General features: G+C 69.9%; 2 protein-coding genes across 3 annotated transcripts in view; one reads left to right on the top strand and one right to left on the bottom strand.

The window, feature by feature from the left end:
• The first annotated feature begins 3,854 nt into the window (after positions 1-3,854).
• SMPD1 (sphingomyelin phosphodiesterase 1) lies at positions 3,855-15,985 on the top strand. The gene is made up of 6 exons (XM_084648381.1): positions 3,855-4,095; positions 5,463-6,232; positions 8,857-9,028; positions 9,786-9,862; positions 11,987-12,132; positions 12,212-15,985. Exons 1-6 carry the CDS (start codon positions 3,898-3,900, stop codon positions 12,619-12,621), a joined length of 1,773 nt encoding a protein of 590 aa, XP_084504507.1. The 5' UTR covers positions 3,855-3,897; the 3' UTR covers positions 12,622-15,985.
• A 587-nt stretch (positions 15,986-16,572) lies between these two features.
• Positions 16,573-20,286, bottom strand: part of APBB1 (amyloid beta precursor protein binding family B member 1) — a 39,223-nt gene continuing 35,509 nt past the window's right edge. For both annotated transcript variants that reach the window (XM_084648354.1, XM_084648355.1), the window contains 4 exons: positions 19,741-19,824; positions 19,380-19,495; positions 17,761-17,937; positions 16,573-17,103 (listed from right to left, as the gene is read on the bottom strand). In XM_084648354.1, the coding sequence (XP_084504480.1) occupies positions 16,936-17,103; positions 17,761-17,937; positions 19,380-19,495; positions 19,741-19,824 (545 nt within the window). In that variant the 3' untranslated portion in view covers positions 16,573-16,935. The remainder of the gene's footprint in view (positions 17,104-17,760; positions 17,938-19,379; positions 19,496-19,740; positions 19,825-20,286) is intronic.

Raw genomic sequence — 20,286 nt, 5'->3', positions numbered from 1 at the left:
GTACTAGCAATTTTGTAACCACATGATTAGAATCTAGCTTAATAAATTTTGGTAACCATTTATGCATAAGCCTGACTTGTTTTCTCTGGTTTACTGTAAAGCAGCCAACACAATTAAAGAACCTCAGCCATTTTGGCTCTAAAGCCTGGCCATTAGGTGAGAGTACTAAGAGCCTAGCGTTGAGTTGTGCCGCCTCCACGGGGCAAACTCTTGGGGCACCTGTCAGTCAATCCTGGCTGCCCGCTGCGAAGGAGCTCTGAGCTCTAGCAGTTAAAGTCACGGGTGTGGAGAGGCTCTTAGTGCTGCCATTGGGGCACCTGTCAGTCAGTATTGACTGCCCACTGCGAAGGAGCTCTGAGCTCTAGCAGTTAAAGTCACGGGTGGTTAGGACCTTGGGGCATCCGTCAGCCTAGCCCGGGCTGCCCGCCGCGAAGGGACAGTGCGTCCTAGCGGTTAAAGTCACGGATGGTATAAACGGGCATAGCTGGCACCTCACCAAACATCCTTGGCCGTCGGCTAACAAAGGTAAGGGAGGATTTTTGGGGAAAGACGTTTCCCAACAGACCCTTTCCTAGTAATATACTGGTTAGACGTTTGGTGGTGGCAGCGAAAGTCCAAGGGCAAAGAGTAAAATAGTTTGTACCTTGGGGAAGTTTTAACCTAAGCTGGTAAAAGTAAGCTTAGGAGGTTTTCATGCAGGTCCCAACATCTGTACCCTAGAGTTCAGAGTGGGGAAGGAACCTTGACACTTGCCCTTGGTGAATCCATGCTGACTGTTCCTCATCACTTTCCTCTCCTCTAAGTGCTTCAGGATTGATTCCTTGAGGACCTGCTCCATGAATTTTCCAGGGACCGAGGTGAGGCTGACTGGCCTCTAGTTCCCAGGATCCTCCTTCTTCCCTTTTTTAAAGATGGGCACTACATTAGCCTTTTTCCAGTCATCTGGGACTTCCCCCATTCGCCACGAGTTTTCAGAGATAATGGCCAATGGCTCTGCAGTCACATCCGCCAACTCCTTTAGCACTCTCGGATGCAGCGCATCCAACCCCATGGACTTGTGCACGTCCAGCTTTTCTAAATAGTCCCGAACCACTTCTTTCTCCACAGAGGGCTGGTCACCTCCTCTCCATGCTGTGCTGCCCAGTGCAGTAGTCTGGGAGCTGACCTTGTTCGTGAAGACAGGGGCAAAAAAAGCATTGAGTACATTAGCTTTTCCCACATCCTCTGTCACTAGGTTGCCTCCCTCATTCAGTAAGGGGCCCACACTTTCCTTGACTTTCTTCTTGTTGCTAACATACCTGAAGAAACCCTTCTTGTTACTCTTAACATCTCTAGCTGCAACTCCAGGTGTGATTTGGCCCTCCTGATATCATTCCTGCATGCCCGAGCAATATTTTTATACTCATCCCTGGTCATTTGTCCAATCTTCTACTTCTTGTAAGCCTCTTTTTTGTATTTAAGATCAGCAAGAATTTCACTGTTAAGCCAAGCCGGTCGCCTGCCATATTTACTATTCTTTCGACACATCGGGATGGTTTGTCCCTGTAACCTCAATAAGGATTCTTTAAAATACAGCCAGCTCTCCTGGACTCCTTTCCCCCTCATGTTATTCTCCCAGGGGATCCTGCCCATCAGTTCTCTGAGGGAATCAAAGTCTGCTTTTCTGAAGTCCAGAATATTTTTTATGAATAAACCTTTAGATTTTAGATTCGAAAGGATTGGCAACAGCGTGATTTGGGGGTAAGATCTGATTTGTGTATTGACCTGGGTCTGGGGCTTGGTCCTTTAGGATTGAGAGAACCTTTTTCTTTTTACTGGGGTACTGGTTTTCATAACCATCTGTCCCCATAACAAGAGACCTTGGTGCGGATACTGGGAAACTGGAGTGTCTAAGGGAATGGCTTGTGTGACTTGTAGTTAACCAGCGGGGTAAAACCAAAGTCTTCTCTGTCTGGCTGGTTTGGTTTGCCTTGGTGTGCACAGAAACCCCAGCCTGGGGCTGTAACTGCCCTGCTTGAAGCAATTTGTCCTGAATTGGCACTCTCAGCTGGGTCCCGCCAGAACCAGCCTCATTACAACCTTCAACTTGCACCTTTGCAGGGGAAGGGCCAGGCCCTCAGTGGCCAGGAGACAGGGTGTCGGCCATTCTCTGTGCAGACACCATCCCACTGGCCCTCTAGGGCTCTGCGACAATCACATCCCCTGATCCCCCCACCTAGAGACTTAAGAAATGCACAGGGGAAACTGAGGCACACACCCAGTATTTGGAGAAAACATTAAGAACAGTCCCCCTTCCTCACAGGCTGTGACCCTGGGGCCCACCAGGGAGGGGAGTTGGGTCCCTCAGGCCCAGAGAGCCCACGAGAAGTGGGAGCCCAAACTGCTGCAGGTAACAGAGCACCTGGCAGAAGCACATCCCAGTCAGGGATTCAACGAGACACTAAAGCCCCCACAATCCCCTCGGTGCCCCCCCAGTGACCCCACAATGCCCCACGGTGCCCCCCCAGTGACCCCACATCCCCCACAATGCCCCATGGTGCCCCCACCAGTGACCCCACAGCCCCACAATGCCCCGCGGTGCCCCCCCCAGTGACTCCACAGCTCCACAATGCCCCGCGGTGCCCCCCCCAGTGACTTCACAGCCCCCACAATGCCCCTTAGTGCGCCCCCAGTGACCCCACTGCCCCACAATGCCCTGTGGTGCCCCCCCAGCCCCCACAATGCCCCGCAGTGACCCCCAGTGACCCCACAATGCACCGCGGTGCCCCCCAGTGACCCCACAGCCCCACAATGCCCTGCGCTGGCCCCCCCCAGTCACACCTCAGCCCCCACAATACCCCACGGTGCCCCCCCAGTGACCCCCCAGCCCCCACAATGCCCCTCGGTGCCCCCCCATGACCCCACAGCCCCACAATGCCCCTCGGTGCCCCCCCCGCAGTGACCCCACAGCCCCACAATGCCCCTCGGTGCCCCCCAGTGACCCCACAATACCCCTCGGTGCCCCCCAGTGACCCCACAGCCCCCATAATGCACCACGGTGCCCCCCCAGTGACCCCCCCAGCCCCCACAATGCCCCACGGTGCCCCCCAGGGACCCCCACAGCCCCACAATGCCCCGCGGTGCCCCCCAGTGACCTCCACAGCCCCACAATGCCCCGCGGTGCCCCCCCCGACACTACAGCCCCCACAATGCCCTGCGCTGCCCCCCCCCCGACACTACAGCCCCCACAATGCCCTGCGACGGGTTCTCTCGAACAGGGAGGGGCACCAAGTTTTAAAGTCATGATAAACAGTTGCAAACAGGGTCTTGTTGGAGAGATTCCCCCCCGGAGAGAACCCAGGAGTCCCAGCGCCCAGCCCCCACCATGAGTTCCCGCTTCCCCCCCCCACCTGGTGAGAACCCAGGAGTCCTGGCGCCCACCCCCCACCCCCCCGAGTTCCCCTTCCTGGAGAGAACCCCGGAGTCCCGGCTCGATCTCACCGCCCCCCCCCGCAGAGCCGGGGAGAGAACCCAGGAGTTCTGGTTCCCACCCCCCTCACCCTCCAGCCCTCCCACAGCTGAGGGGGAGGCCGGAGTCCCGCGCCCCCCCCCGGGGGGCTGCAGCCAGGTGGGGTGGTGGGAGCCGGGGCGTCGGGGCCGGGCCAGCGGGGAGCAGTTCGGGTCCGAGGCCACGTGCAGGGGGGAGCTCCTGGGGGGCGGGGAGCGGCGGGGGGCCTGGGGGGGAGTTCCCGGGCGGGGCCCGGCGGGGAGCTCCTGGGGGGCGGGAGCTGGGGGGGGCAGGGCCCGGGCGGGGAGCTCCTAGGGGGCGGGAGCTGGGGGGGGGAGTTCCCGGGCGGGGCCCGGCGGGGCGCTTCCTGGGCGGGCGCTGCGGGCTCCGGCGCTGCTGCCGGACTCGCCATGGCCGGGGCCGCCGGGCTGCTGCTGGCTCTGGCCTGGCTGGTGCCGCTGGCCCGGCTCGGCTCGGCCCGGCCCGGCGCCTGGGGCCCGGCCCCGCTGCGGGAGCAGCTGGCGGCCGCGGGGGCGCAGTTCGGCTGGAGAAACCTGAGCTGCGCGGCCTGCCGCGTCCTCTTCTCCGCCATCGACCTGGGCGTGCAGGTAACGCCCGCCGCCCCTCACCGCCGCCTCGGGCCGGACCCCCGGGCCGGGCCCTGCCTCTGCTCCGCTCCGAAGGGAACCGCCGGTTCCGGAGAGCGTCATTCCGCCTCCCCCTCCCCCACCGGATGCCTGGGTTCCCTCCCGGCTCTGGGTGGGGAGCGAGGTCTGATGGGGTAGAGTGGCGGGGGGGCTGGCAGCCAGGATGCCTGGGTTCCCTCCCGGCTCTGGTGTTAGCGTCTGGCAGCGGTGTGAGGTGCCCGTCCCAGCTTTGGTACGAGATACAATCATCCGTGGGGCTGGGCAGCCTGCTCCATGGGGGCTCCGGGATCAGGACCCGCTGCCTGCCTCGCTGACCTCCGCCGCCGCCCCCCAACCCCCCCAGTGCCTGCTGGGAACAGTTTCTCCTCCCAGCCCCCAGAGTCTGTCCTCGCTTCCCCTGTGTTACAGAGGGAAACTGAGGCTGCTGGATGGGACAGGGCTGGGCACCCTGTGGGTCTGTGGCAGAAGCCAGGATCTGAACCCAGCCCCCCCCCCCGTTGTCGGAGCGGGACGTGTTTGCTGTCACCCGTGGCACAGCTGTGTCTCCCCTTGTGCAGAGGCCGGCAGGCTGGTGGGAGAGCGGGGCAGAGTTACGGGTGTCTGCCCACCTGGTGCCCCTCGCTCTGAGCCCCACAGCAGGGTCCTATCCCAGCGATGCGCCCTCAGGCCAGGTGTCCTGAGTCCTGCCCCAGCAGCAGAGAAATTCTGGGCCCGAGCTGCCAGGACAGTTGCCCAGAGCCCCTTGTGCCCTGAGCATATGGCCCCCCGGCAGTGCTGCAGTGACCCCCTCCCGGAGCCCCTCGACAGGCCCCCTGCCCCCCGCTGGTCCAGCCCCAGTGCGGTACCTGCGGCATCGTGCACGGCCAGCTCTGCCTGGCTGTGTGAGGCAGGACCCTTGGCTCAGCTGCCGGTGGCTGACCCCCGGGGGCCGCGCCGAGCCGATGGGGGACTGACTGGCCCTGTGGTCCTTGTCGAGGGCAGAGCCTGCCCCGCTTTCCCCCCCTTCCCGGGGCCTTGACCCGCTCCTGCGCCCCCCACAAGGCCTGGGGGCCCTTGGGCAGAGATGCCAGGGCTGCAGGCGAGTCTGGCGGGGAACCAGCCGTCCCCCCGGGGAACCAGCCCCTGCCCTGGGCTGAGAAGCTTTGAGACAAGCGGAGTCTCCCCCCGCCCCGGGGTCAGCGTGTGGGGCTGCGGCGGGCGTCCCGTGGGCGTGGGGGCTGGATCACGGCGCCCGGGCCCTGGGCTGCGGGCAGAGCCCAAGTGCAGAGGGAGCCTTGTGAGGGACACCGGAGGCTGGGCGCGTGCCCTGACCCCGTGGCGTCTTGCAGATGCAGTCGAGCGAGGCCCGCCTCGGGCGCCTGGCGGAGAGCGTCTGCACAGAGCTGCGGCTGGCGCGGCGGGAGGTCTGCCAGGACGCCATCCGGCTCTTTGAGAAGGACGTGGTGTCGGCCTGGGTGCGCTCGGTGCTGCGGCCGGCCGAGATCTGCGGGCTGCTGGTGGGCGCCGGCTGTGGGCACTGGGACATCCTCTCCGACTGGAATGTGACGCTGCCCGGCACGCCCAAGCCGCCGGTGGAGCCGCCCGCGCCCCCCCCGCCCGGCGCCCCCACCGCCCGCCTGCTCTTCCTCACCGACCTGCACTGGGACCGGGCCTACGCGCCGGGCAGCGACCCGGCCTGCAAGGACCCGCTGTGCTGCCGGGGGGGCCGGGTGCAGGGGCCCCCCCAGGCGGGCGCCGGCTACTGGGGCGAGTACAGCAAGTGTGACCTGCCGCTGCACACCATCGAGAACCTGCTGCAGCACCTGGCGCGCGGCCCCCCCTGGCAGCTGGCCTACTGGACAGGCGACCTGCCCGCCCACAACGTCTGGCAGCAGAGCCGCACCGACCAGCTCCTGGCGCTGCGCACCCTCAGCGCCCTGCTGCGCAAGTACCTGGCGCCCCTGCCCGTCTACCCCGCCGTGGGCAACCACGAGGCTGCGCCGGTCAACGGCTTCCCCCCGCCCTATGTCCATGGCAACCAGTCCTCCGCCTGGCTCTACGGCGCCATGGCCGAGGCCTGGGAGGACTGGCTGCCCCCCGAGGCGCTGGAGACCCTCAGGTGGGGCAGGGGCTGGGGGGCATGGAGAGATAGGGGAACTGGCTGGTGAGGAAAGGGGGCCGGGGGGCAGGGCCTTGAGGGCTGCGGGAGGTGGGGGGAGCTGGGGCTCGGGGGGCCAGGGTCCTGAGGACGGGGGAGGTGGGGGCAGCTGGTGCCCGGGGGGGCAGGGTCCTGAGGACGGGGGAGGTGGGGGCAGCTGGTGCCCGGGGGGGGCAGGGTCCTGAGGATGGGGGAGGTGGGGGCAGCTGGTGCCCAGGGGGCCAGGGCCCCGAGGACTGGGGGAGGTGGGGGCAGCTGGTGCCCAGGGGGCCAGGGCCCCGAGGACTGGGGGAGGTGGGGGCAGCTGGTGCCCAGGGGGCCAGGGCCCCGAGGACTGGGGGAGGTGGGGGCAGCTGGCGCCCAGGGGGCCAGGGCCCCGAGGACTGGGGGAGATGGGGGCAGCTGGCGCCCGGGGGGCCAGGGCCCCGAGGACGGGGGAGGTGGGGGCAGCTGGCGCCCGGGGGGCCAGGGCCCCGAGGACGGGGGAGGTGGGGGCAGCTGGCGCTCGGGGGGCCAGGGCCCTGAGGACTGGGGGAGGTGGGGGCAGCTGGCGCTCGGGGGGCAGGGCCCCGAGGACGGGGGAGGTGGGGGCAGCTGGCGCTCGGGGGGCAGGGCCCCGAGGACTGGGGGAGGTGGGGGCAGTTGGCGCCCGGGGGGGCAGGGCCCCGAGGACTGGGGGAGGTGGGGGCAGCTGGCGCCCGGGGGGGCAGGGCCCCGAGGACTGGGGGAGGTGGGGGCAGCTGGCGCCCGGGGGGGCAGGGCCCCGAGGACTGGGGGAGGTGGGGGCAGCTGGCGCCCGGGGGGGCAGGGCCCCGAGGACTGGGGGAGGTGGGGGCAGCTGGCGCCCGGGGGGGCAGGGCCCCGAGGACTGGGGGAGGTGGGGGCAGCTGGCGCCCGGGGGGGCAGGGCCCCGAGGACTGGGGGAGGTGGGGGCAGCTGGCGCCCGGGGGGGCAGGGCCCCGAGGACTGGGGGAGGTGGGGGCAGCTGGCGCCCGGGGGGGCAGGGCCCCGAGGACTGGGGGAGGTGGGGGCAGCTGGCGCCCGGGGGGGCAGGGCCCCGAGGACTGGGGGAGGTGGGGGCAGCTGGCGCCCGGGGGGGCAGGGCCCCGAGGACTGGGGGAGGTGGGGGCAGTTGGCGCCCGGGGGGGCAGGGCCCCGAGGACTGGGGGAGGTGGGGGCAGCTGGCGCCCGGGGGGGCAGGGCCCCGAGGACGGGGGAGGTGGGGGCAGTTGACGCCCGGGGGGGCAGGGCCCCGAGGACGGGGGAGGTGGGGGCAGCTGGCGCCCGGGGGGGCAGGGCCCCGAGGACGGGGGAGGTGGGGGCAGTTGGCGCCCGGGGGGGCAGGGCCCCGAGGACGGGGGAGGTGGGGGCAGCTGGCGCCCGGGGGGGCAGGGCCCCGAGGACGGGGGAGGTGGGGGCAGTTGGCGCTCGGGGGGGCAGGGCCCCGAGGACGGGGGAGGTGGGGGCAGCTGGCGCCCGGGGGGGCAGGGCCCCGAGGACGGGGGAGGTGGGGGCAGCTGGCGCCCGGGGGGGCAGGGCCCCGAGGACGGGGGAGGTGGGGGCAGCTGGCGCCCGGGGGGGCAGGGCCCCGAGGACGGGGGAGGTGGGGGCAGCTGGCGCCCGGGGGGGCAGGGCCCCGAGGACGGGGGAGGTGGGGGCAGCTGGCGCCCGGGGGGGCAGGGCCCCGAGGACGGGGGAGGTGGGGGCAGTTGGCGCTCGGGGGGGCAGGGCCCCGAGGACGGGGGAGGTGGGGGCAGCTGGCGCCCGGGGGGGCAGGGCCCCGAGGACGGGGGAGGTGGGGGCAGCTGGCGCCCGGGGGGGCAGGGCCCCGAGGACGGGGGAGGTGGGGGCAGCTGGCGCCCGGGGGGGCAGGGCCCCGAGGACGGGGGAGGTGGGGGCAGCTGGCGCCCGGGGGGGCAGGGCCCCGAGGACGGGGGAGGTGGGGGCAGCTGGCGCCCGGGGGGGCAGGGCCCCGAGGACGGGGGAGGTGGGGGCAGCTGGCGCTCGGGGGGGCAGGGCCCCGAGGACGGGGGAGGTGGGGGCAGCTGGCGCTCGGGGGGGCAGGGCCCCGAGGACGGGGGAGGTGGGGGCAGCTGGCGCCCGGGGGGGCAGGGCCCCGAGGACGGGGGAGGTGGGGGCAGCTGGCGCCCGGGGGGGCAGGGCCCCGAGGACGGGGGAGGTGGGGGCAGCTGGCGCCCGGGGGGGCAGGGCCCCGAGGACGGGGGAGGTGGGGGCAGCTGGCGCCCGGGGGGGCAGGGCCCCGAGGACGGGGGAGGTGGGGGCAGCTGGCGCTCGGGGGGGCAGGGCCCCGAGGACGGGGGAGGTGGGGGCAGTTGGCGCTCGGGGGGGCAGGGCCCCGAGGACGGGGGAGGTGGGGGCAGCTGGCGCCCGGGGGGGCAGGGCCCCGAGGACGGGGGAGGTGGGGGCAGCTGGCGCCCGGGGGGGCAGGGCCCCGAGGACGGGGGAGGTGGGGGCAGCTGGCGCCCGGGGGGGCAGGGCCCCGAGGACGGGGGAGGTGGGGGCAGTTGGCGCTCGGGGGGGCAGGGCCCCCCAGCCGGGATCTCACCCCCCCCCCCCCCCCGCAGACTCGGCGGATTCTACACCCTGCAGCTCCGGCCCGGCCTGCGGCTCGTCTCCCTCAACATGAATTTCTGCTCCGAGGCCAATTTCTGGCTCCTGATCAACGCCACCGACCCGGCCGGGCAGCTGCAGTGGCTGGTGGGGGTCCTGCAGGCGGCCGAGGGGCGGCAGGAGAAGGTGAGGGGTCTGGGGGGGTCGGAACGGGGCACGGTGATTGGGGGCCACTGCCCCTCCCCCGACCTTGCTGGCTGACTCCAGGGTTGCACCTTCAACCCCCCGCAATGGGAACCCCTCCCCCAGCCTGCCCCCCCCCGCAAGGGGAACCCCTCCCCCAGTGACCCCCGGGCTCCCCTCCCCCAGCCTGCCCCCCCCCCCGCAATGGGAACCCCTCCCCCAGTGACCCCCGGGCTCCCCTCCCCCAGCCTGCCCCCCCCCGCAATGGGAACCCCTCCCCCAGTGACCCCCGGGCTCCCCTCCCCCAGCCTGCCCCCCCCCCGCAATGGGAACCCCTCCCCCAGTGACCCCCGGGCTCCCCTCCCCCAGCCTGCCCCCCCCCGCAATGGGAACCCCTCCCCCAGTGACCCCCGGGCTCCCCTCCCCCAGCCTGCCCCCCCCCGCAATGGGAACCCCTCCCCCAGTGACCCCGGGCTCCCCTCCCCCAGCCTGCGCGCCCCCCCCCGCAATGGGAACCCCTCCCCCAGTGACCCCGGGCTCCCCTCCCCCAGCCTGCCCCCCCCCGCAATGGGAACCCCTCCCCCAGTGACCCCCGGGCTCCCCTCCCCCAGCCTGCCCCCCCCCGCAATGGGAACCCCTCCCCCAGTGACCCCGGGCTCCCCTCCCCCAGCCCGGGCCCTGGTGTCACTGTCCCCCGGGTGGGGGATGGTCGCTGTTGGGGGCCGTGTGTGCGGGTCCCACTCACCCCCCTGCCCCCCAGGTGCACGTCATCGGGCACATCCCCCCCGCCCACTGCATGCGGAGCTGGAGCTGGAACTACTACCGCATCATCAACAGGTGAGCCCCGCCCGGACGCCTGGGTTCCCCCGCCCCCAGGAGCCCCGCCCCGCCCGGACGCCTGGGTTCCCCCGCCCCCAGGAGCCCCGCCCCGCCCCGCCCGGACGCCTGGGTTCCCCCGCCCCCAGGAGCCCCGCCCCGCCCCGCCCGGACGCCTGGGTTCCCCCCGCCCCCAGGAGCCCCGCCCCGCCCCGCCCGGACGCCTGGGTTCCCCCCGCCCCCAGGAGCCCCGCCCCGCCCGGACGCCTGGGTTCCCCCCCGCCCCCAGGAGCCCCGCCCCGCCCGGACGCCTGGGTTCCCCCGGCCCCAGGAGCCCCGCCCCGCCCGGACGCCTGGGTTCCCCCGGCCCCAGGAGCCCCGCCCCACCCCGCCCGGATGCCTGAGTTCCCCCCACCCCCAGGAGCCCCGCCCCGCCCGGACGCCTGGGTTCCCCCGCCCCCAGGAGCCGAGCCCCGCCCCGCCCGGACGCCTGGGTTCCCCCGCCCCCAGGAGCCCCGCCCCGCCCAGACGCCTGGGTTCCCCCGCCCCCAGGAGCCCCGCCCCGCCCGGACGCCTGGGTTCCCCCCGCCCCCAGGAGCCCCGCCCCGCCCGGACGCCTGGGTTCCCCCCGCCCCCAGGAGCCCCGCCCCGCCCGGACGCCTGGGTTCCCCCCGCCCCCAGGAGCCCCGCCCCGCCCCGCCCGGACGCCTGGGTTCCCCCCGCCCCCAGGAGCCCCGCCCCGCCCGGACGCCTGGGTTCCCCCCGCCCCCAGGAGCCCCGCCCCGCCCGGACGCCTGGGTTCCCCCGGCCCCAGGAGCCCCGCCCCGCCCGGACGCCTGGGTTCCCCCGGCCCCAGGAGCCCCGCCCCACCCCGCCCGGATGCCTGGGTTCCCCCCACCCCCAGGAGCCCCGCCCCGCCCGGACGCCTGGGTTCCCCCGCCCCCAGGAGCCGAGCCCCGCCCCGCCCGGACGCCTGGGTTCCCCCGCCCCCAGGAGCCCCGCCCCGCCCAGACGCCTGGGTTCCCCCCGCCCCCAGGAGCCCCGCCCCGCCCGGACGCCTGGGTTCCCCCCGCCCCCAGGAGCCCCGCCCCGCCCGGACGCCTGGGTTCCCCCCGCCCCCAGGAGCCCCGCCCCGCCCGGACGCCTGGGTTCCCCCCGCCCCCAGGAGCCCCGCCCCGCCCCGCCCGGACGCCTGGGTTCCCCCCGCCCCCAGGAGCCCCGCCCCGCCCCGCCCGGACGCCTGGGTTCCCCCCGCCCCCAGGAGCCCCGCCCCGCCCCGCCCGGACGCCTGGGTTCCCCCCGCCCCCAGGAGCCCCGCCCCGCCCCGCCCGGACGCCTGGGTTCCCCCCGCCCCCAGGAGCCCCGCCCCGCCCGGACGCCTGGGTTCCCCCGCCCCCAGGAGCCCCGCCCCGCCCGGACGCCTGGGTTCCCCCCCGCCCCCAGGAGCCCCGCCCCGCCCCGCCCGGACGCCTGGGTTCCCCCCGCCCCCAGGAGCCCCGCCCCGCCCGGACGCCTGGGTTCCCCCCCGCCCCCAGGAGCCCCGACGCGGACGCCGGGGTTCTTGCTCTGCCCCTAGGGCTGGGAACCTCCTGACCAGCCCCTCCCAGAGCCCCCCTGGCTGACCGGTCATGGAGCCACTGGACCAGCCCCAGGCTCTCCACCTGGCATGGACCAAGCTGGGGTGTCCTTGGGGGGCCCTGGCCCTTAAGGCTCCATCTCTGCCCGCTCGTAACCCTCCTGCTGGGGCCTTCGCTCTGCTCCCTGGGGCCTGGAGGTGTGGGGGTGCCCCAGCCCCTCCCCCCGCCCGGGGGCCTGGCCACCCCCACAGGGATGTGGCTCTCAGGGCAGGGTGGGCCCAGCAGCACAGGGCCTCTCGGCGCCAGGCACCCGCAGCTCCAGTGCCAGCCGAGGCCTCCGCAGCGGGTGCTGGGCTTGGGCACTGCAGGGGGGCCCTTGGGAATGGCCGAGCAGCCGGCTGGCAATGGAGGGCACCCGCCCCGCCCCTTCCAGAGCTCCTGGAGCCGCTGGCCCCCCGCCAGAGCGCAGCAGGGCTGGGCTCAGCCCCCCACGGGCAGCCTCTGGCCCAGCTGCGGGGCCCCACGGTGAGCAGCCTGGCCCCCCGACTTCCGTCTCCGCCCACGGCAGGTTCGAGGGCACCATCGCGGCTCAGTTCTTCGGGCACACGCACGTGGACGAGTTTGAGATGTTCTACGACGAGGAGACGCTCTCGCGCCCCGTCTCCGTGGCCTTCGTGGCCCCCAGCGTCACCACCTACATCAACCTCAACCCCGGTGAGTCCAGCCCCCGAGCCGCGGCCTCCCCGCCTGGGGCCCCGCCGGCCCGCAGGGGGTGACTCTCCGCTCTCCCCAGGCTACCGCGTCTACCAGCTGGATGGCGACTACCCCGGCAGCTCCCACATGGTCCTGGATCACGAGACCTTCATCCTGAACCTGACGGAGGCCAACGTGCCGGGGGCCGAGCCGCGCTGGCAGCAGCTGTACCGGGCCCGCCAGGCCTACGGGCTGCCCAGCCTCTTCCCGGCCGACTGGGACGGGCTCCTGCGGCGCTTCCAGGCCGACGAGCCGCTCTTCCAGCGCTTCTGGTTCCTCTTCCACAAGGGCCACCCGCCCCGGGAGCCCTGCCGCGAGGCCTGCAAGGCGGCCCTGCTCTGCGCCCTGCGCACCGGCCGCTCCGCCGACCCCGGCCTCTGCCACGCCCTGAGCCCCCGCCTGCCCTTCCACCGCGTCCAGGCCCTCTGGCGGCAACGCCGGCTCTGCTGAACTGGGGGGCGGGGGGCTGGGCCGGCCGGGGGGGTGGGAGCCGGGCTGAGCTGGCTGGGGGCTGAGCCGGGCATGGGGCCGGGGGGGCTGAGCTGGCACTTGGTGGGGGGGACTCCAGCCCCTCAATAAAAGCGAAGAGAAACACAGATGTGCTGCTGATGACTGCTGGTGACCGGGAGCTCAGACAGGCCTGGGGTGGGGCAGGGCGGCTGAGTCAGGCCTGGGGGGCGGCTGAGCCGGGCATGGGGCCGGGGGGGCTGAGCCAGGGCTATGGCTGCCCAAACTTCCTGGAGTTCTTGGCCGTGTGGCCCGGCCCCAGGGCGGGTCTGTGACGAAGCGGGACTGTTCTTAATGGTTCCTCTGAATAGTGTGGGGGTGCCAGACCAGACGGGGGTCTTCACGATCGGGTTCCCCATCGGGGGATCGGAGACGGACGGGACTGGAGCTGAGTCCGAGGGAGCAAGAGGACGGTGAGAGACAGCGAGAGCCCGAGAAAGAGCTGCAGAAGCAGCAGCAGCATGAACTGGCGGTGGGGGAGTGGAGAGGCCTGGGGGACCTCCCCGGGGTGAGTGGGGATAGATCCCGGGGGGCCAGTTCCGCAGGGAACCTCGAGACTAAATTGCTGCCCCTGGTTAAGGAGGGGGGGATGTGGATGCCACCTCACTGCCTTTGAGCAGGTTGGCGATTTGAACCAGGGGGACCCTGCGGAAAAGCCCCGGTGTCTAGCTCCCTTGCCGGGTCCCAAGGCCATAGACTCCGTCAGCCAGATGGGTGGGGAGGTGGACAGGCTCCCACTCCTGACCCCAACCTATATGTCTGGGTGGAGTATCCTGGGGCCAGGCCCTTGGACCCCCAGTGGGAGCGGAAGGGGATGGTCAATGGGGAGACATTCCTGGGGTGGCGAGATCCTGGCACAGAGAGAACTGGTGTCAGACCCTGGGTGGTGCAGCCTCAGATGCTGAGGGGCTGGGTGAGCTGGGTGAGGGTCCCAGGGACGAAGCCCCTCGCCCTGCCTATGGCCCAGATCCCTGTGCAGATCCAGAAGGGGTGGGGCTGGCTGGTCGTTGGGGTGCTCCAGGATATCAGCTGCGAGACCCTGCTGTGGGGTGACTGTGTCTCTTTGGGACAGGATCCAGGCCTTGCTCCTGTAAAGGCTGAAGGTTTGAATTTGAATCCAGGGAACCAATCCGCAGAGAGGGAAATGGTCAGTGAAAATACAGATGACCTGGCTGGCAGGGGGGAGGAGCGGCTAGGCTCAGGCTACCTGCCTGCCTGTAACCAGCCCCCTGGGGCTGGGTGGGACAGAGAGATGCTCCCCGCCCCCTTGCACACTGGAGAGGGGACTCACGCTGGCTCTGATGCAGTGAGGAAAGCAGTGAACTTGCTGCCTACCCCCACTGGGACAGCAAGGGCAGCGCTGAGCCCAGTGGGAGCGGAGACCCCAGCTGAGTCGGGGGAGACACAGGCAGGGCAGGGGATCTGTGGGGAGTGGTAAAGTGCTTGGTAAGGAAAGTCTGGATGAGCCTAGGCAGCCTTGTGAGCTGATCGCTTTGTCTAGTCAGCAGGGTGGGAAGGCCAGGAGAGTGGAAGATGAGTGTCCCTGGACCTTACCTGTTAGCTGGGTGGAGAATTGTGACAGGGAAGGAAACGTGCCTGTGTCTGTCAGGGGTATTGACTTGCCTATGGAGGGAGCTACCCTGATCTCCAAGCAGTTGTCTGTGACCAGCCCTGTGTGCTGGGACCAGGGGAATGAGATCCCAACCTGTGTGTCTGGGAAAGGAGAAAGTGTGTCTGGCTCTTCTTTGTCTGTGGAGCAGACAGAAGGGGCCTTTCAGCCTGTGATGGTTGAGGGTCGTGCAGTTGTCCCAGAGCTGGTTCTGGATTCAGCTAAAGCCCAGGAAGGGAAGGGTCCTAAGTTTGGGTCTGCTCGGGAGAATGGCCCTGTAACTAGGTCGCAGCCAGTTAGTGTCTATGCAAAATCCAAGAGCCCAGACAATTCTGGTGCGTGTATTTTGCCTGTTGCTAGTGTGTTGTTGGGAAAGGGTGTCGCAACTCTGTCTAATCAGAGTGAGATCCTAGCCAGGGCACAAGGAGAGCATGAAGGTGATGTGATTGTTACCTACTGAGGGTGTGGAAACCTGTAGCAAGAAGGAAAAGATTCCTGAACTTTTGTGTGGCAAAGGGAAGGAGAATGCTTCTGACCTTTTATCTAGGAAGTCTGTCAGTTTGCCTGAAAGGGGATTGTGTAGGAATCCGCCGGATGGGCCAGAGGTGATTCTGGATGTAAGGGAGACCCAGAAAGAGTCTGTTGTTGCTCAGGAAAGTGTTCCTCTAGAGCAAGCCCTAGGTGAAGAGGGTAAGAGCAGAATTTCTGGGAGGGGTGAATTGTTGCATAGAAAAGCCCTCGGGAAAGGAATCCTCATGGAGTCTTTGCAAGCAGTTTACTGCCACTGAAGGGTGTGAAAGTGATTTAATCAAGAAAGTTTCAGTTCCTAACGGCCAGAAATTTTCTGTTGTGAATGAAGCCACTTTCACTTTGTTGAAAGACCCAGTGTGGAGAGCTTTGAGAAGGTCTCAGATCGAGTGACAGCTGTTAAGAAAGTTAAACAGTCCTATAACCAAGTGGCTGTGTTTGGCCGGCTTGTTGGGGAGCAGACCCAATTCCAGTTTGACTCCCTGGGCTTTTGGGGTGGCCAAAGGGCAGGGGCTGCATAAACCTTCCCACATGCGGCCTGTGAGTGCTATCGAACACCCCCCCAACCGAAGGGAGGGCGTGAAACTGGAAGTGCCTGGTGTAACTCCTACCAAGGAATGGGAGAGATGCTGGGGCATCCATGGGAACGTTGGTGGCTTTGAACTTCCCCAGGTCACTGGCTAAAGTGACCCCGCTCAGTTTGATCTCGAAGGGGGGAGAGATGTGATGAAGCGGGACTGTTCTTAATGTTTCCTCTGAATAGTGTGGGGGTGCCTCAGTTTCCCCTATGCAGTTCTTAAGTATCTAGGGGGTGGGATAAGGGTGTATGATCATTGCAGAGCCCTAGAGGGCAGGGGTGTGCAGGGGTCTGGACACAGAGAACGGCCGACACCCTGTTTCCTAGCCACTGATGGCCTGGGCCCTTCCCCCCTGCAAGGTGAGAGCTAAAGGGTTGGAGAACAAAGGAATCCGGTGACCTCCTGGCCCGGGAAAGGGACAAAGTCCAGAGGAGGAGGGGCTGGCTGGGGACAGGGAGTGAAGGGCAGACGTGGTTGTCCAGCTCACTGCCCCCCCCAAAATGGACCCAGCTGAGGGGTCCTGTTCTCTGCATCTGCAAGCTCTGGTTTAGACCATGTTCCTGTTGTCTAATAAACCCTCTCTTTTCCTGGCTGGCTGAGAGTCACGTCTGACTGCGGAGTTGGGGGGCAGGACCCTCTGGCTTCCCCAGGACCCCGCCTGAGCAGACTCGCTGTGGGAAGCGCACGGAGGGGCAGAGGAGGCTGAATGCTCCGAGGTCAGACCCAGGAAGGTGGAGCCGGGGGAGCTGTGTGTCCTGCAGACAGGCTGCTCAGAGAGAGGAGACTCCCCCAGAGTCGTGCCTGGCTTCGCAGGGAGCAGCTCCAGAGCATCGCCCGGGGACTCCATGACAGGGTCATAGCGGCCTGGGATCCCCTGCAGGATCGGGGCCTGGCCCCAATCATGCCAGCCCCAGACTCCCCTCCCCCTGCCAGCCAGTGATGGGGGTGGGGCAGGCCCCGGGGCACAAGGTACCCACAGGCCAGCGCAGGGGGCAGCGGGGCCAGGTTTGTGCCAGGGCGGCTGCCCACACGACTGAGCTGCGGGTGCCAGATTCAGAACAGGGTCGGCCCTGCCCCCCGGGCCCTGCTACCCTCTGCCCCGATTCCGGCGCTCCGTTGGCGAACTGCCCCCCTCCGCCCCCCCATGGGCGAGGCTGGCGAGTTCACACACGCACCCCGTTGGTGCACAGAGCGAGCCGGGCCGGTCGGGCCGGCCGGGTTTATTAACGAGTTAGTACAACACCAACCTCGTGACAGCCTAGACGCAGCTCCCAGGGCCCCCCCAGCACTAACCAGCGGGTCACATGCAGGGGGGCGGGGCCCCATAGGCCGGGGGGGGGGGGAGCTGAGCCAGGATCCCGGTCTCAGGGCCCAGAACAGAGCCGGGGCGGGAGGGGGCGGGGCCTGCAGATGCGGGGAGGGTGGGCAGCCCAGGTGCCGTGGGGCTGCTGCCGTGGGCCCAGCTGTGGCCTGTTCCCTGCGTTATGCCTGTAGCCCTGGCAGGCTGCCCGTGGGCACTGCCCCCGGCGGGGTCGCCCCGGCTCACGGCGTCTGCGCCCCAAGGCGCGAGGGCTTCAGGCTCCCCAGCAAGCTCCGGACGCCCCTGCGGACGCTGGACCCCACGCGCCGGGCCACGGAGTCAGCGGGCGGCGCGGGCAGGCAGGAGCTGGGGGCCTGGGGCCGGGCATCTAGGCACTTCTGATAGCGCAGCTGGGGGGAGACGGGGGGTTACCAGCTGGGGAGAGAAACCCAGAAACACCCCACCCACCCAGAGGGAGGGGCGCCTGCCCCCTGTAGGCTCTGGGTCCCAGGGCAGGGATGGGGCAGGCCCTGAGTGCACGGTCCCGGGGGGCAGGGCTCAGGTACAGCACCCTTTTGGTTGGGGGGGCAGGGCCCTGTGGGCTGGGGAGCAGGGCTGGGGGGCAAGGATGGGAGGCAGGGAGCAGGGCTCTGGAGGGCAGGGATGGGGATGGGGGGGCAGGGCTCTGGGGGGCAGGCCCCATGTGTCTGGGCAGCAGGGCTCTGGAGGGCAGAGCCCCTGGGGCAGGGTTGGGGGGCAGGGCTCTGGAGGGCAGAGCCCCTGGGGCAGGGTTGGGGGGCAGGGCTCTGGAGGGCAGAGCCCCTGGGGCAGGGTTGGGGGGCAGGGCTCTGGAGGGCAGAGCCCCTGGGGCAGGGTTGGGGGCAGGGAGCAGGGCCCCTTGGGCAGGGTTGGGGGGCAGGACACAGAGCAGGGCTCTGGAGGGCAGGGTTGGGGGGCAGGGCAGGGAGCAGGGCCCCTTGGGCAGGGCCCCGGGGAGCAGGACACGGAGCAGGGCCCCGGGGGGCAGGGTTGGGGGGCAGGGCCCCGGGGGGCGGGGTGGGGCTCACCATGCAGGCGGCCTGCAGGGCCTCGCTGAGCCCGGCGGCGTTGGGCTGGCACCAGAGCATGTGGCAGTGGAAGGCGCCCGGGGCGCTGGCCGTGATGAAGGCGAAGGAGCGAACGTCCCGGCCCACGCCCATGAAGGAGAGAAACCGCACCCGGCACTCGCACAGCACCGCCTCCGTCTGGGGGGAGAGCAGGGGTCAGGGGCAGGACCCCCACGGCACGGCTCCCGGGGGAGGGGGGGGAGAGCAGGGGCCGGACCCCCACGGCACGGCTCCGGGAGGGGGGGGGAGAGCAGGGGCCGGACCCCCACGGCACGGCTCCGGGGGGGGGGGGGGGAGAGCAGGGGCCGGACCCCCACGGCACGGCTCCGGGGGAGGGGGGGGGGAGCAGGGGCCGGACCGCCACGGCACGGCTCCCGGGGAGGGGGGAGAGCAGGGGCCGGACCGCCACGGCACGGCTCCCGGGGGGGGAGAGCAGGGGCCGGACCCCCACGGCACGGCTCCCGGGGGAGGGGGGAGAGCAGGGGCCGGACCCCCACGGCACGGCTCCGGGGGAGGGGGGAGAGCAGGGGCCGGACCCCCACGGCACGGCTCCGGGGGAGGGGGAGAGCAGGGGCCGGACCCCCACGGCACGGCTCCCGGGGGGGGAGAGCAGGGGCCGGACCCCCACGGCACGGCTCCGGGGGAGGGGGAGAGCAGGGGCCGGACCCCCACGGCACGGCTCCTGGCGCCGGGGGGCGGGAGAGCAGGGGTCAGGGGCTGGACCCCCACGGCACGGCTCCCGGGAGGGGGAGAGCAGGGGTCCGAGGGTGCATGGGGCAGGCCTGGGCATGGGAGAAAGACCCTGCCCCACGCAGTGGGGGGGCGGAGCAGGGAGTGGGGCGCACTGACCTGGGGATGTTCCTGGGACTGGCTGCGTTGGAGCTGGATTGTGGGGGGGTAGCGGGGGTGACGTCACTGGCGGGACGATACCTGCGCAGGTGACCTGGGCCGGGGGGGGCTGGGTGAGACGGCTGTTGGGGGGGTTTCAGTTTGGAGCTTGCTGGGGAAATGGAGGGAGGCCCAGATGGGGCTCTGGGCTCCCTGCCCCCCAAGATGGACCCAGCTGGGGGGTCCTGGTCTCTGCACCTACAAGCTCTGTGTTAGACCATGTTCCTGTCGCCTAATGAACCCTCTGTGTTCCCGGCTGGCGGAGCGTCCTGGGGAATCGCAGGATGTGGGGGTGACAGGGGCCCCTGACCCCAGATTGGGGAGGGCAGGAGTGGCTGAGCCAGACCTCAGGCCTGAGGGAGCCAACGGGTCTGGCATTTGCAAGGGGTGCAGGTGCCATGGTGCCTACCCCGCGGTGGGGGGCAAGGGCAGATGGGCCCTGGTGGGAACACTGGGTGTGCCTCAGTTTCCCCATGTCTTACTTAAGTACCGAGGTGGTGGGACAGGGTGTGTTATCATTGCAGAGACCCCCAGAGGGCAGGTCTGGCTGCTGACGGGCTGCAGAGAACGGCCGACACTCGGCAGCCTGGCAACTGCTGGCCAGGCCCCCTCCTCCGCAAGGAGCAGCCGGGGGTGTTGGAGACCAAGCGAGAGGTGATGCCGAGCGCGGGGCAGGGGAGGGGGGGTCTCACCTGTGCGTGGGTGATGCTGAGCGTGGCGGGGGCCACGTGGACGTGGCTGGGGGTCCAGTGGTCCCGGCTGGGGGCCGCCAGGGCCGAGTCCAGGGCCGCGTTGATCACGTCCATGCCTGGGAACGGGCCAATCACAGCGACCGTCAGGCCCTGCCCCAAGCCCCATGGAGCCGCTGGGGGAGCCCGCCCAGGGGGCCCTGCCATGGGGTGGCCCCCGGCCCCGCTCCCCCCAGCCCCCAGGCCAGCGACAGGCAGAGGCTGGAGCCCCAGCCATTAACCCCTTGTGGACAGGAGCCCGCTGGGCTCAGCCCAAGGGGGCAGCGTGCACCGTGGGCCCCCCAGCCCCCCACGCAGGCCGTACCCACAGGCCTGGCGACGGGCGCGCTGCCCAGGTAGGAGACCTGGAACTTCTGCACCAGCTCAGTCTTGGGGGCCGGGAACTCCACTGCCAGAGAGAGACGGGGGTCAGACGGGGGCGCACGGAGTCTGGGCTGGCAAAGCCGCACAGTCCCCCCCAGGACCCTGCCCCCCAGCCCAGCCTGGCCCCACCCTGCCCCCCACTGCTAAGCCCCCCATACCCCCAGCCCAGCCTGGCCCCACCCTGCCCTGCCCTCCCAGCCCAGCCCCCTCTGTACCCCCCAGCACAACCTGGCACCATGCTGCCCCCCTCTGCCCAGCCCAGCCTGGTCCCATCCTGCCCAGCCCCCCAGTACTCTGTCCCCCCAGCCAAGCCTGGCCCCACCCTACCCCCCACTGCCCAGCCCCCCTGTACCCCACCCCTCCAGCTCCCCTATGCCCCCACCCTCTCCCTTTAACCCCCCCATGACCCTGCCCCCACCCCCACTCTATGACCCCACCGTATGCCCCACGCCCAAACCCCGGCCCCAGGCCCCCACCCCGCCACTGA

This window comes from Lepidochelys olivacea (genome assembly GCF_965140295.1).
Source record: "Lepidochelys olivacea isolate rLepOli2 genome assembly, chromosome: 1".
NCBI lineage: Eukaryota > Metazoa > Chordata > Testudines > Cheloniidae > Lepidochelys > Lepidochelys olivacea.
This window is presented reverse-complemented; position numbering and strand designations above follow the sequence as displayed.